Source organism: Planococcus citri, chromosome 1 (assembly GCF_950023065.1).
Source record: "Planococcus citri chromosome 1, ihPlaCitr1.1, whole genome shotgun sequence".
NCBI lineage: Eukaryota > Metazoa > Arthropoda > Insecta > Hemiptera > Pseudococcidae > Planococcus > Planococcus citri.
Genome location: NC_088677.1, coordinates 52975653 through 52987416, shown reverse-complemented (window position 1 = coordinate 52987416; position 11764 = coordinate 52975653). Strand labels below are relative to the sequence as shown.

The following is an 11764-nucleotide window of genomic DNA, read 5'->3' as shown; positions in this document are numbered from 1 at the left end:
GGTCGTCAGTGCTTACTTATGACACCCTTTGACCTTCCGATCGCTTTAGCTGGTTACTACAAAATTTCAGGAGTGTGAATTTCTAAAATCATTTTTCAAAAATTCGTTAAAAATTCAAAAATGAACTTTAGAACCTGAAATTTTGTTCAAGGGGGTTTTAAGACATAGATACTGTTTTGATCTACATAGCTTCATTTCGTTCGAAAATTCGAATTCCCTGGTTAGGTATCTTATTTTAAACATTGATAATTTGTATGTACAAGAAGAAAATGCATGGAATTTGAAAACCTACGGGAATGCAAACCTGATGATGGCTTACACATCAACCCAAGCAACGCAAATGTTAGTAGGTTAACAGACGCTAAAAATGAAGGGGCAAATACAAGTACATCGTCCGCCTACACACACTCATGATTTCCTTTGATTATGCCCACAGAAAAATGGAATGTAATGACGCTACGTTACAGAATAAACAGACAAAACTACATGAAATAGCAACTTAAGAGCTGTGATGACATTTTATACAAAGCTAAAAATAGAAAACATAATATCTACCATTTCTGACGTCCAAAACACTTCCATGGCTTTATTTTTTACGTTGGAGTTTACATATTTTCAATAATTTTAATTTCGTGTTTGTTCAGTTTTTTTTCTACATGGGATGGAAAATAATTTACAGCAATGAACGTTCTAAAGTGCTAACGAGAGAATTCTAAAATGAAAGTATAGGTATAGTAGGTAGTGTAGGTACGTAAAAAATCACAGACAGGTACGAATAAAATTTCACATTACAAATTATAATTCAAGGGTTGAAAATACATAACATTTATAGAAATTCAACCCGGATATATGCTATTTATCAGTAGACTTAAAATTAAAGGATGGAAATGAAAATTTTTTCATTTTGCATATACCTACATAAATATTAAATTTCAACCACTTCCGCAGGTCACGAATATTTAAATCCCATCAATTTGGCCGATTTGGTAAGCTCAATGGGAAACATCGCATTGCCTTTTTCATCTTTATAATCATCGTAGAATATCTCGTTGTATACTTTGAATCCAGCGTTTGCAGCTATAGCTTGAGAATGAATACTAGTGTACAAAGCCATGAATCCTTTCAAGTCATAAGCTTTGGCTACTTTTTCCAAACAGAGTACAATGTTGTAGCCTATATTCATTCCCCAGTAATCTGGTCTAACACATAAACCGAATCCTTTTAAAACTCTGTCAGTTCCGAGGATTTCGAATTGATCGTGATTTGCATACAGGTCCTCATTCATCTTCTCAAGTTTACTCATTGCATTTCCAGCTAACTAAAATACATAAAACACGAAAGTATATACTCACAAGGTGAAAAGAATGAAAATACAACTACATTTTTTACTCGACTTACTTCTGGTGCAGGATCATCTTCTTTGGAAGCTACATACAGCGTTTGTAATCCGATCATTTTCGGTTTTGGAACATCTTCATCTAATACAGCCATGATAGAGACACGCTGCTGAAAGGATGCATTTTGCTTGGCCAAGTCATTTCGAAGACATATTTCATCTTCTATCAGTTTCACAGATCTTGAGAAAATAAAAGAAAAAAGCGAATAATCCTAAGATGTCGGTCGAATCGTAGAATTGCAATGAATACTTACACGGCTAAAGGCTCATATGAGCACCAATAATCTCGTACAAATTCCAAGCTTTCTTCAAATCTATCCGGAGTTATATCTATAATTTTTATTTTGAACTCTTTACCATCTTTCGATTTTGCTGTAAATTTATGCCATGTGTTTGGATAAGGAATTGACGCCGGTCTCTTCCACTTATTCCACAACGGTAATTTGGGAATATTTTCCATACTCAATTTCATGTTCGCCTTTATTACATACAAAATCAACTCATTTAGAGAAATAAAAATGTAGTTACCTTCATCTCTAATATTTTTGTGTAGGTAGTTGAATGCTGATTGCTGAGTAGTGGAGGTATTTTCATTCGAAATCTAGATACTCAAGTTCTTTTTATAATGACCGTAGAAAGCTACGGAAAAAACGTAGACACCCTCACAAAAAAATAAATTAGATAAATATGGAAAAGATACCCAAATTAACGTTGTGGAATAAGTGGAAGAGACCAGCATCCATTCCTTATCCAAACACATGGCATAAATTTACTGCAAAATCAAAAGATGGTAAAGAGTACAAAATAAAAATTGTAGATGTAACTCCGGATAGATTTGAAGAAAGCTTGGAATTCATTCGAGATTATTTTTATTCAAATGAGCTTCTATGCCAGTAAGTACTTAGGTACCTTACCTACATATCATTATTAATGCTACGATTCACCATCCTAGGATTATGTGTTCCAGAAAGTAGAGAGCAACAGATAAAATTAGACTTTTTTCAATTAGGTACTTATTACAATTATTTGGCAAACCACCTCACTACGTCTGAATTCTTACGTAAATGTACCAAAAAAAAAAAATCAAATTAGATCTGTATACAATGTAGATAGTACTTGAGCACATGTCTGAGAAGCCATTTTGAAGTGGAAGAGTACCTAGATTTCATCTAAAATAGGTCATTTTGGTGCGTGGAAATCAAAAGCGAGGTCCTTAAAACCCTTTTTTTTTTTTTTTTTTTTTTTTTTTTTTTTTTTGATAACAGAATCTGTACTTATGACTTACCTATCTAATGTTCTTGAAAAATTTCATTTATCACAAGTACAGGGGCGGATGGGGCACTTAAAAGTTACCGGGATTTGGCGCCGGTGCGACGCTAGTTTTTTGAGGGCGATGATTGGAGGGGGGGGGGTAACAAAGGAATAAAATCATGTGTACTTTTTTTTGAATTGTTTTACCTTGAATATTTTAGCCAATGTGGTCATTTTGAGGGGGCTATGAAAATTACAAATTGATCAACTTTTGAGGGAGAAAAAACGCAAAAAGTTGGTGATTTTTTTAAAAATGGAACAATTTGACAAAGTTGAAATTAGTAGGTATATGTATTAGATTTGTTTACTGAATTAAATTAAAATTTGTATTCTGAATTTAGTCAACCTAAGCATGTATTCGTAAAAGGATAAACAAAATTTTGAAAAATTTAGAGTTTTATAACTAAAAAATAATGTACTTGCACCTACACAAAATTGAGCCAAATACCTAAGTTGAATAACATAGGTATGAAATGGTGAACATGTTGCCCGAGCGGAGCGAGGGCGAAAATTTTAGAAAATTCAAACTTAAAAGGTGTGAAAAAATGTTATTTTTGTTGCTAAACGTGCAAATTCTGGAGCATGACAAACAAATTGGCCCAAGCTAAGCGAGGGCGATGGCTTATGAAAATTTTTATTTTGAGATGCCTAAAAACGAGGTTTTTTAAATGCAAGGAGTTCATTTTTTGGTTTTTAAATTTTAGAATTAGAAATGATTTTTTTTTTTAGGAAGTTACGTAATTTTGAAAAAAAAAGAAAACAAGTTCGAGCGAGGGCGAAAGCTCTTGCAAATTTGTACTTCGAGGAGAGGCATAAAAACGATGTTTTTTGATGTGAGGATAAAAATTTATTTTTCTGCTTTACAACTTGAGTTTTTTTTCAGAAATTTTTCATCTATGATTTCGAAAAAGAAAATAAAACAAGCCCGAGCGAAGCGAGGGCGAAAGCTTTTGAAAATTTGTGTTTCAAGAAGTAAAAAATAATGTTTTTCTTTCATATCAGAGCTACAATTTCGGCGCTGCTGCGGCGCCGAATTCGAGCCAAAATTAGCGTAAAAATTAGCGCCGAAATCCAATTTTTACCGGGATTTTTCCCGGTTCCCCCTGTTGCCCATCCGCCCCTGCACAAGTACATAATTATGTACCTACTTAAATTACGCAAAAACGACAGAGAGTTTGAAAAGTTCAAAATTGAATTCAACTGGATACAAAATCGCAATCTCGCTTTATCGATCGAATATGGATAAACTACTAATCTTCATTTTTATTTTCTCATTACTCACTGCCTTCCTACGTGTAGATCTGTAAAAATATTAGAAGATGAAATAAGTGTCCAAAATGAATTGGCCAGACAAAATGCACTCTTACAACAGCGTATCACTATCATGGCTGTATTAGATGAAGATGTCCCAAAACCAGAAATGATCGGATTACAAAAGCTGTTTGTAGCTTCCAAAGATGATGATCCTGAACCAGAAGTAAACGTCAAGTAAATGTGTTTTTATTATCTTTTGAACTCGCGAGTACACTTTCTTGTTTTATGTATTTTAGTTAGCTGGAAATGCATTGAGTAAAATTGAGAGGATATTTCACGACCTGTATGCGAATCAAGATCAATTCGAAATTCTCGGAACTGACACAGTTTTAAAAGGATTCGGTTTATGTGTGAAACCAGATTACTCGGGAATGAATATACTTAGGCTACAACATTGTACTCTGTTTGGAAAAAACAGCCAAAGCGTATGACTTGAAAGGATGCATGAATATGTACACTAGTATTTACTCTCAAGCTATAGCTGCAAAAGCTGGATTCAAAGTGTACAACGAGATATTCTACGATGATTATAAAGATGAAAAAGGCAATGCGATGTTTCCCAATAAGCACACCAAATCGGTTAAGTTGATGGGAATTAAGTATTCGTGATCTGCAGGAGTGATTGAAATTTGAATGCAATTTATGAGCTCTTTTCCAAAGTTGGTCATGTCATTTTTTTTTCAGGTTGAGAAAAATGAAAACAATGTTTTTGTTCTGGGGAAGTAATTTAAAAATTTTGCATTAGATACCTATTACATTCCTGGGACGTTGTCCTTTCTCAACTTGGAAAAATAAATGATTTAGCCAACTTTAGAAAAGAGCTATTCAATTAAGTTCATTAATAAATAGCGCACTTATACGAGTTGAATTTTGTAAGGTAATAAAGTTTAATTTCAAATCTATAGAATCATAAATTGCAATATGAAAGTTTATTCATACCTATTTGCGTACGTAATCCATACTTTCATTATAGAATTGAAGGAGCTATTTATGATTAATTGTAATTTTCAAAGTGCTCAACTGGTCATACAAGCACCTTTAATTTCCGATATGAGAAAAATATGAACAATTCGTTTCTTTGTACCTACCTACAGCGTTTAAACTTGTGCAAAAGATAATTGTAAATTTAATCACAAGTAAGCGTACTTAAACAAAATAAAAAGATAAAAATTCGTACTTACCCCGTCAACTACTTACAGAGATGCAACTTTTTTAATGCCATAATAATCGAACGAAAGATAAGCATAAGTACCTACACTCGTCGGCGTCACCATTTACCTACCTAGTGAAGCTGAACTAATCAGTTGTGGAAGAAGTTGAAGTATTATAGTGTTGCGCCATTCAAAAATATAAACAATTTTAACTAAAATAGGTAGATTTTTTTACATTAAGTATAAATCATTACATTCATCCATCTACGAAAGTAAGTAAAATACCTCTACTTACTCGCCGTAGAACTATTTAAAAATATTCGAGATACATATATGTACTTAGATGCATTTTTTTTTCAAAAATGACGTGATTTTGTACGTATAATAAAGGCGAACATGAAATTAAATATGGAAAAGATACCCAAATTAGCATTGTGGAATAACTGGAAGAGACCAGCATCCGTTCCTTATCCAAACACGTGGCATAAATTTACAGCAACATCAAAAGATGGTAAAGAGTTGAAAATAAAAATTGTAGATGTAACTCCGGATAGATTTGAAGAAAGCTTGGAATTCATTCGTGATTATTTGTATTCAAATGAGCCTCCATGCGAGTAAGTATTCTTTTAAATGCTTCAATTCGACATCTGTAGGCCATTTTGGTGCGTGGAAATCGTATAGCGAGGTCCCTAAAATACTTATTTTTTTGATAACAAAATCATACCTACTTAATGTTCTCAAAAATTTTCAATCATCACAGTAGCATATACTCATTTTGGCAACTTGGCAAAATTTATTGAAGTAGGTACCTACTTGAATTACGCAAAAATAACGAAAAGTTTGAAATTGAATTCAAGGGAATACGAATTCACAATCCCAGTTGCAGTTTTCGATCGAATGTGGATTAAAAATTTAACCTTGATTTTTATTTTTTTATTACTTACCTATTCTCTACCTACCAACTTACCTACGTGTAGATCTGTGAAACTTTTAGAAGATGAAATTAGTGTCCAAAATGGATTGGCCAGACAATACGTATACTTACAGCAGCGTGTCGCCATTATGGCTGTATTAGATGAAGATGTCCCAAAACCGGAAATAATCGGATTGCAACAGCTGTTTGTAGCTTCCAAAGAAGATGATCCTGAACCAGAAGTAAGTAAAAGTCAAGTACCTAAATGTGTTTTTATTATCTTTTCACCTCGTGAGTATACTTTCGTGTTTTTTGTATATATTTTAGTTAGCTGGAAATGCGATGAGTAAACTTGAGAAGATAAATGAAGACTTGTATGCGAATCACGATCAATTCGAAATTCTCGGAACTAACCGAGTCTTAAAAGGATTCGGTTTATGTGTGAAACCAAATTACTGGGGAATGAATATAGGCTACAACATTGTACTCTGTTTGGAAAAAATAGCCAAAGCTTATGACTTGAGAGGATTCATGACTCTGTACACTAGTATTCATTCTCAAGCTATAGCTTCGAAAGCTGGATTTAAAGTATACAACGAGATGTTTTTCGATGATTATAAAGATAAAAAAGGCAATGCGATGTTTCCCAATGTGCATACCAAATCGTTCAAGTTGATGGGAATTAAATACTCGTGACCTGCGAAAGTGGTTGAAATTTAAATGCGCAATTAGGTTAGGTTAGAATGCTTATGTATTCTTCAAAAATGGAAAAAAATTTCATCCTCCTTCCTCCTCCCCTAAATTTAAGTCTACTAATAAAAGGCATTCTTTCGAGTTGAATTTTACCAAATATAATTTCTTTTACAGCCCATAGACTTATAGAGTGTACTTAATGTGAAAATTTATTCATACCAATCATCCTGCCATGTGTAATCATATTTACTTATACCTATGTACTCGTATTAGGTATGCACTTTCATTTTATAGAATTCTCTAGTAGGCATTTTTCGAACCACCGTACCTTACTCAAGTCAAGTTTGAACTTTTTTTTAGCGTAGCCTTAGCGTGAAATCACTGAAATCCTGATTCCAGCACCTGCCTTCACCGGTTCACCTTGAACCGTTTTTTTTTTTTTTTTTTTTTTTTTTGTCATGGACGGAATCTAGCAGTAGCGGGACGAACTACATTGGGCTCGTGCTGCGAATAGAGTTGTTACTGGTTACCTGGTTGGTTTGAATCATTGATGTTATAACAGGTGTGTCCGTCGCGTTGAATAAATGTAGTACCCGTCGCGTATGGCGTGTTCACATTTGTGTTCACTGTTCAGTTCACACTTCACTTCACAGCATTCCAATTTTTGTTTATCACTCGCTACTTATTATTAGTTATGTACATTATTAAGATATATGCTTTTATGTGAAGTTATCGCGAATTCCTTGAAAATCTCACTAAACTCGTTGATTTTGCAATTTGCAGCCTGACTTTTGGGAATTGGGACACCCTGTATTTATTCAACGAAACTTTGAAAGTAAAGGCCTTTTTATAATGACTGTAATTTTTCACGTCGTTTTTCTCACGGCAAAATTTCAAAGTGCTTTTTTTACTGCAAAGTTGAATTAATTTTACATTGCTGTAGTTTTTTCCGTAGTATTAATCGTAAGAAGCTATACGGCATGCCGTAAAAAAAGCACATTAAAATATTATTTACAAACTCCACGAAGGTGTTTTTAAGTACATAGTAGTTTTTACTCCGTGAAAAAAGTACTACTCAGAAAGTACTATTTTTTTTTCACAAGGGCAGTTGTAAATAATATTTTAATGTGCTTTTTTTACGGCATGCCGTATAGCTTCTTACGATTAATACTACGGAAAAAACTACAGCAATGTAAAATTAATTCAACTTTGCAGTAAAAAAAGCACTTTGAAATTTTGCCGTGAGAAAAACGACGTGAAAAATTACAGTCATTATAAAAAGGCCTTTACTTTCAAAGTTTCGTTGAATAAATACAGGGTGTCCCAATTCCCAAAAGTCAGGCTGCAAATTGCAAAATCAACGAGTTTAGTGAGATTTTCAAGGAATTCGCGATAACTTCACATAAAAGCATATATCTTAATAATGTACATAACTAATAATAAGTAGCGAGTGATAAACAAAAATTGGAATGCTGTGAAGTGAAGTGTGAACTGAACAGTGAACACAAATGTGAACACGCCATACGCGACGGGTACTACATTTATTCAACGCGACGGACACACCTGTTATAACATCAATGATTCAAACCAACCAGGTAACCAGTAACAACTCTATTCGCAGCACGAGCCCAATGTAGTTCGTCCCGCTACTGCTAGATTCCGTCCATGACAAAAAAAAAAAAAAAAAAAAAAAAAACGGTTCAAGGTGAACCGGTGAAGGCAGGTGCTGGAATCAGGATTTCAGTGATTTCACGCTAAGGCTACGCTAAAAAAAAGTTCAAACTTGACTTGAGTAAGGTACGGTGGTTCGAAAAATGCCTACTAGAGAATTCTATAAAATGAAAGTGCATACCTAATACGAGTACATAGGTATAAGTAAATATGATTACACATGGCAGGATGATTGGTATGAATAAATTTTCACATTAAGTACACTCTATAAGTCTATGGGCTGTAAAAGAAATTATATTTGGTAAAATTCAACTCGAAAGAATGCCTTTTATTAGTAGACTTAAATTTAGGGGAGGAGGAAGGAGGATGAAATTTTTTTCCATTTTTGAAGAATACATAAGCATTCTAACCTAACCTAATTGCGCATTTAAATTTCAACCACTTTCGCAGGTCACGAGTATTTAATTCCCATCAACTTGAACGATTTGGTATGCACATTGGGAAACATCGCATTGCCTTTTTTATCTTTATAATCATCGAAAAACATCTCGTTGTATACTTTAAATCCAGCTTTCGAAGCTATAGCTTGAGAATGAATACTAGTGTACAGAGTCATGAATCCTCTCAAGTCATAAGCTTTGGCTATTTTTTCCAAACAGAGTACAATGTTGTAGCCTATATTCATTCCCCAGTAATTTGGTTTCACACATAAACCGAATCCTTTTAAGACTCGGTTAGTTCCGAGAATTTCGAATTGATCGTGATTCGCATACAAGTCTTCATTTATCTTCTCAAGTTTACTCATCGCATTTCCAGCTAACTAAAATATATACAAAAAACACGAAAGTATACTCACGAGGTGAAAAGATAATAAAAACACATTTAGGTACTTGACTTTTACTTACTTCTGGTTCAGGATCATCTTCTTTGGAAGCTACAAACAGCTGTTGCAATCCGATTATTTCCGGTTTTGGGACATCTTCATCTAATACAGCCATAATGGCGACACGCTGCTGTAAGTATACGTATTGTCTGGCCAATCCATTTTGGACACTAATTTCATCTTCTAAAAGTTTCACAGATCTACACGTAGGTAAGTTGGTAGGTAGAGAATAGGTAAGTAATAAAAAAATAAAAATCAAGGTTAAATTTTTAATCCACATTCGATCGAAAACTGCAACTGGGATTGTGAATTCGTATTCCCTTGAATTCAATTTCAAACTTTTCGTTATTTTTGCGTAATTCAAGTAGGTACCTACTTCAATAAATTTTGCCAAGTTGCCAAAATGAGTATATGCTACTGTGATGATTGAAAATTTTTGAGAACATTAAGTAGGTATGATTTTGTTATCAAAAAAATAAGTATTTTAGGGACCTCGCTATACGATTTCCACGCACCAAAATGGCCTACAGATGTCGAATTGAAGCATTTAAAAGAATACTTACTCGCATGGAGGCTCATTTGAATACAAATAATCACGAATGAATTCCAAGCTTTCTTCAAATCTATCCGGAGTTACATCTACAATTTTTATTTTCAACTCTTTACCATCTTTTGATGTTGCTGTAAATTTATGCCACGTGTTTGGATAAGGAACGGATGCTGGTCTCTTCCAGTTATTCCACAATGCTAATTTGGGTATCTTTTCCATATTTAATTTCATGTTCGCCTTTATTATACGTACAAAATCACGTCATTTTTGAAAAAAAAATGCATCTAAGTACATATATGTATCTCGAATATTTTTAAATAGTTCTACGGCGAGTAAGTAGAGGTATTTTACTTACTTTCGTAGATGGATGAATGTAATGATTTATACTTAATGTAAAAAAATCTACCTATTTTAGTTAAAATTGTTTATATTTTTGAATGGCGCAACACTATAATACTTCAACTTCTTCCACAACTGATTAGTTCAGCTTCACTAGGTAGGTAAATGGTGACGCCGACGAGTGTAGGTACTTATGCTTATCTTTCGTTCGATTATTATGGCATTAAAAAAGTTGCATCTCTGTAAGTAGTTGACGGGGTAAGTACGAATTTTTATCTTTTTATTTTGTTTAAGTACGCTTACTTGTGATTAAATTTACAATTATCTTTTGCACAAGTTTAAACGCTGTAGGTAGGTACAAAGAAACGAATTGTTCATATTTTTCTCATATCGGAAATTAAAGGTGCTTGTATGACCAGTTGAGCACTTTGAAAATTACAATTAATCATAAATAGCTCCTTCAATTCTATAATGAAAGTATGGATTACGTACGCAAATAGGTATGAATAAACTTTCATATTGCAATTTATGATTCTATAGATTTGAAATTAAACTTTATTACCTTACAAAATTCAACTCGTATAAGTGCGCTATTTATTAATGAACTTAATTGAATAGCTCTTTTCTAAAGTTGGCTAAATCATTTATTTTTCCAAGTTGAGAAAGGACAACGTCCCAGGAATGTAATAGGTATCTAATGCAAAATTTTTAAATTACTTCCCCAGAACAAAAACATTGTTTTCATTTTTCTCAACCTGAAAAAAAAATGACATGACCAACTTTGGAAAAGAGCTCATAAATTGCATTCAAATTTCAATCACTCCTGCAGATCACGAATACTTAATTCCCATCAACTTAACCGATTTGGTGTGCTTATTGGGAAACATCGCATTGCCTTTTTCATCTTTATAATCATCGTAGAATATCTCGTTGTACACTTTGAATCCAGCTTTTGCAGCTATAGCTTGAGAGTAAATACTAGTGTACATATTCATGCATCCTTTCAAGTCATACGCTTTGGCTGTTTTTTCCAAACAGAGTACAATGTTGTAGCCTAAGTATATTCATTCCCGAGTAATCTGGTTTCACACATAAACCGAATCCTTTTAAAACTGTGTCAGTTCCGAGAATTTCGAATTGATCTTGATTCGCATACAGGTCGTGAAATATCCTCTCAATTTTACTCAATGCATTTCCAGCTAACTAAAATACATAAAACAAGAAAGTGTACTCGCGAGTTCAAAAGATAATAAAAACACATTTACTTGACGTTTACTTCTGGTTCAGGATCATCATCTTTGGAAGCTACAAACAGCTTTTGTAATCCGATCATTTCTGGTTTTGGGACATCTTCATCTAATACAGCCATGATAGTGATACGCTGTTGTAAGAGTGCATTTTGTCTGGCCAATTCATTTTGGACACTTATTTCATCTTCTAATATTTTTACAGATCTACACGTAGGAAGGCAGTGAGTAATGAGAAAATAAAAATGAAGATTAGTAGTTTATCCATATTCGATCGATAAAGCGAGATTGCGATT

The 11764-nt window shown here is 33.5% G+C and overlaps 3 protein-coding genes across 9 annotated transcripts; 1 reads left to right on the top strand and 2 right to left on the bottom strand.

Moving 5' to 3' along the window:
* Positions 1-776: 776 nt before the first annotated feature.
* Positions 777-8323, bottom strand: LOC135832707 (uncharacterized). Of its 5 annotated transcripts, none has more exons than XM_065346140.1 (5): positions 8069-8309; positions 1925-2035; positions 1651-1768; positions 1399-1576; positions 777-1318 (listed from the first exon to the last, which is right to left on the bottom strand). In XM_065346140.1, the coding sequence occupies exons 4-5, from the start codon at positions 1489-1491 to the stop codon at positions 950-952; spliced, it is 462 nt and encodes a 153-aa protein (XP_065202212.1). In that variant the 5' UTR covers positions 1492-1576; positions 1651-1768; positions 1925-2035; positions 8069-8309; the 3' UTR covers positions 777-949. The 5 variants fall into 5 exon arrangements, with proteins under 5 accessions (XP_065202212.1, XP_065202214.1, XP_065202213.1 ...); XM_065346142.1 differs by having other exon boundaries at positions 1651-1726; XM_065346141.1 differs by having other exon boundaries at positions 1925-1997.
* LOC135832709 (uncharacterized) lies at positions 5307-6960 on the top strand. 2 transcript variants are annotated; one of them, XM_065346147.1, is made up of 4 exons: positions 5307-5444; positions 5563-5786; positions 6167-6327; positions 6413-6960. In XM_065346147.1, the coding sequence occupies exons 2-4, from the start codon at positions 5771-5773 to the stop codon at positions 6779-6781; spliced, it is 546 nt and encodes a 181-aa protein (XP_065202219.1). In that variant the 5' UTR covers positions 5307-5444; positions 5563-5770; the 3' UTR covers positions 6782-6960. The 2 variants fall into 2 exon arrangements, with proteins under 2 accessions (XP_065202219.1, XP_065202218.1); XM_065346146.1 differs by having other exon boundaries at positions 6150-6327.
* A 398-nt stretch (positions 8324-8721) lies between the features above and the next one.
* Positions 8722-10113, bottom strand: LOC135832708 (uncharacterized). Of its 2 annotated transcripts, none has more exons than XM_065346144.1 (3): positions 9896-10113; positions 9355-9532; positions 8722-9269 (listed from the first exon to the last, which is right to left on the bottom strand). In XM_065346144.1, exons 1-3 carry the CDS (start codon positions 10111-10113, stop codon positions 8901-8903), a joined length of 765 nt encoding a protein of 254 aa, XP_065202216.1. In that variant the 3' UTR covers positions 8722-8900. The 2 variants fall into 2 exon arrangements, with proteins under 2 accessions (XP_065202216.1, XP_065202217.1); XM_065346145.1 differs by having other exon boundaries at positions 9355-9515; positions 9896-10033.
* Between the last annotated feature and the right edge of the window lie 1651 nt (positions 10114-11764).

Bases quoted from the DNA above. Each gene is read 5' to 3' on its own strand.
- LOC135832707 (XM_065346139.1), bottom strand. From the start codon at position 1,868: ATGAAATTGAGTATGGAAAATATTCCCAAATTACCGTTGTGGAATAAG. The intron at 1,577-1,650 runs GTAAGTATTCAT...TATTTTCTCAAG, and splicing joins TCATATGAGCCTTTAGCCGT to ATCTGTGAAACTGATAGAAG. The intron at 1,319-1,398 runs GTAAGTCGAGTA...TATGTATTTTAG, and splicing joins AAGATGATCCTGCACCAGAA to TTAGCTGGAAATGCAATGAG.
- LOC135832709 (XM_065346146.1), top strand. From the start codon at position 5,569: ATGAAATTAAATATGGAAAAGATACCCAAATTAGCATTGTGGAATAAC. The intron at 5,787-6,149 runs GTAAGTATTCTT...ACCTACGTGTAG, and splicing joins TCAAATGAGCCTCCATGCGA to ATCTGTGAAACTTTTAGAAG. The intron at 6,328-6,412 runs GTAAGTAAAAGT...TATATATTTTAG, and splicing joins AAGATGATCCTGAACCAGAA to TTAGCTGGAAATGCGATGAG.
- LOC135832708 (XM_065346144.1), bottom strand. From the start codon at position 10,113: ATGAAATTAAATATGGAAAAGATACCCAAATTAGCATTGTGGAATAAC. The intron at 9,533-9,895 runs GTAAGTATTCTT...ACCTACGTGTAG, and splicing joins TCAAATGAGCCTCCATGCGA to ATCTGTGAAACTTTTAGAAG. The intron at 9,270-9,354 runs GTAAGTAAAAGT...TATATATTTTAG, and splicing joins AAGATGATCCTGAACCAGAA to TTAGCTGGAAATGCGATGAG.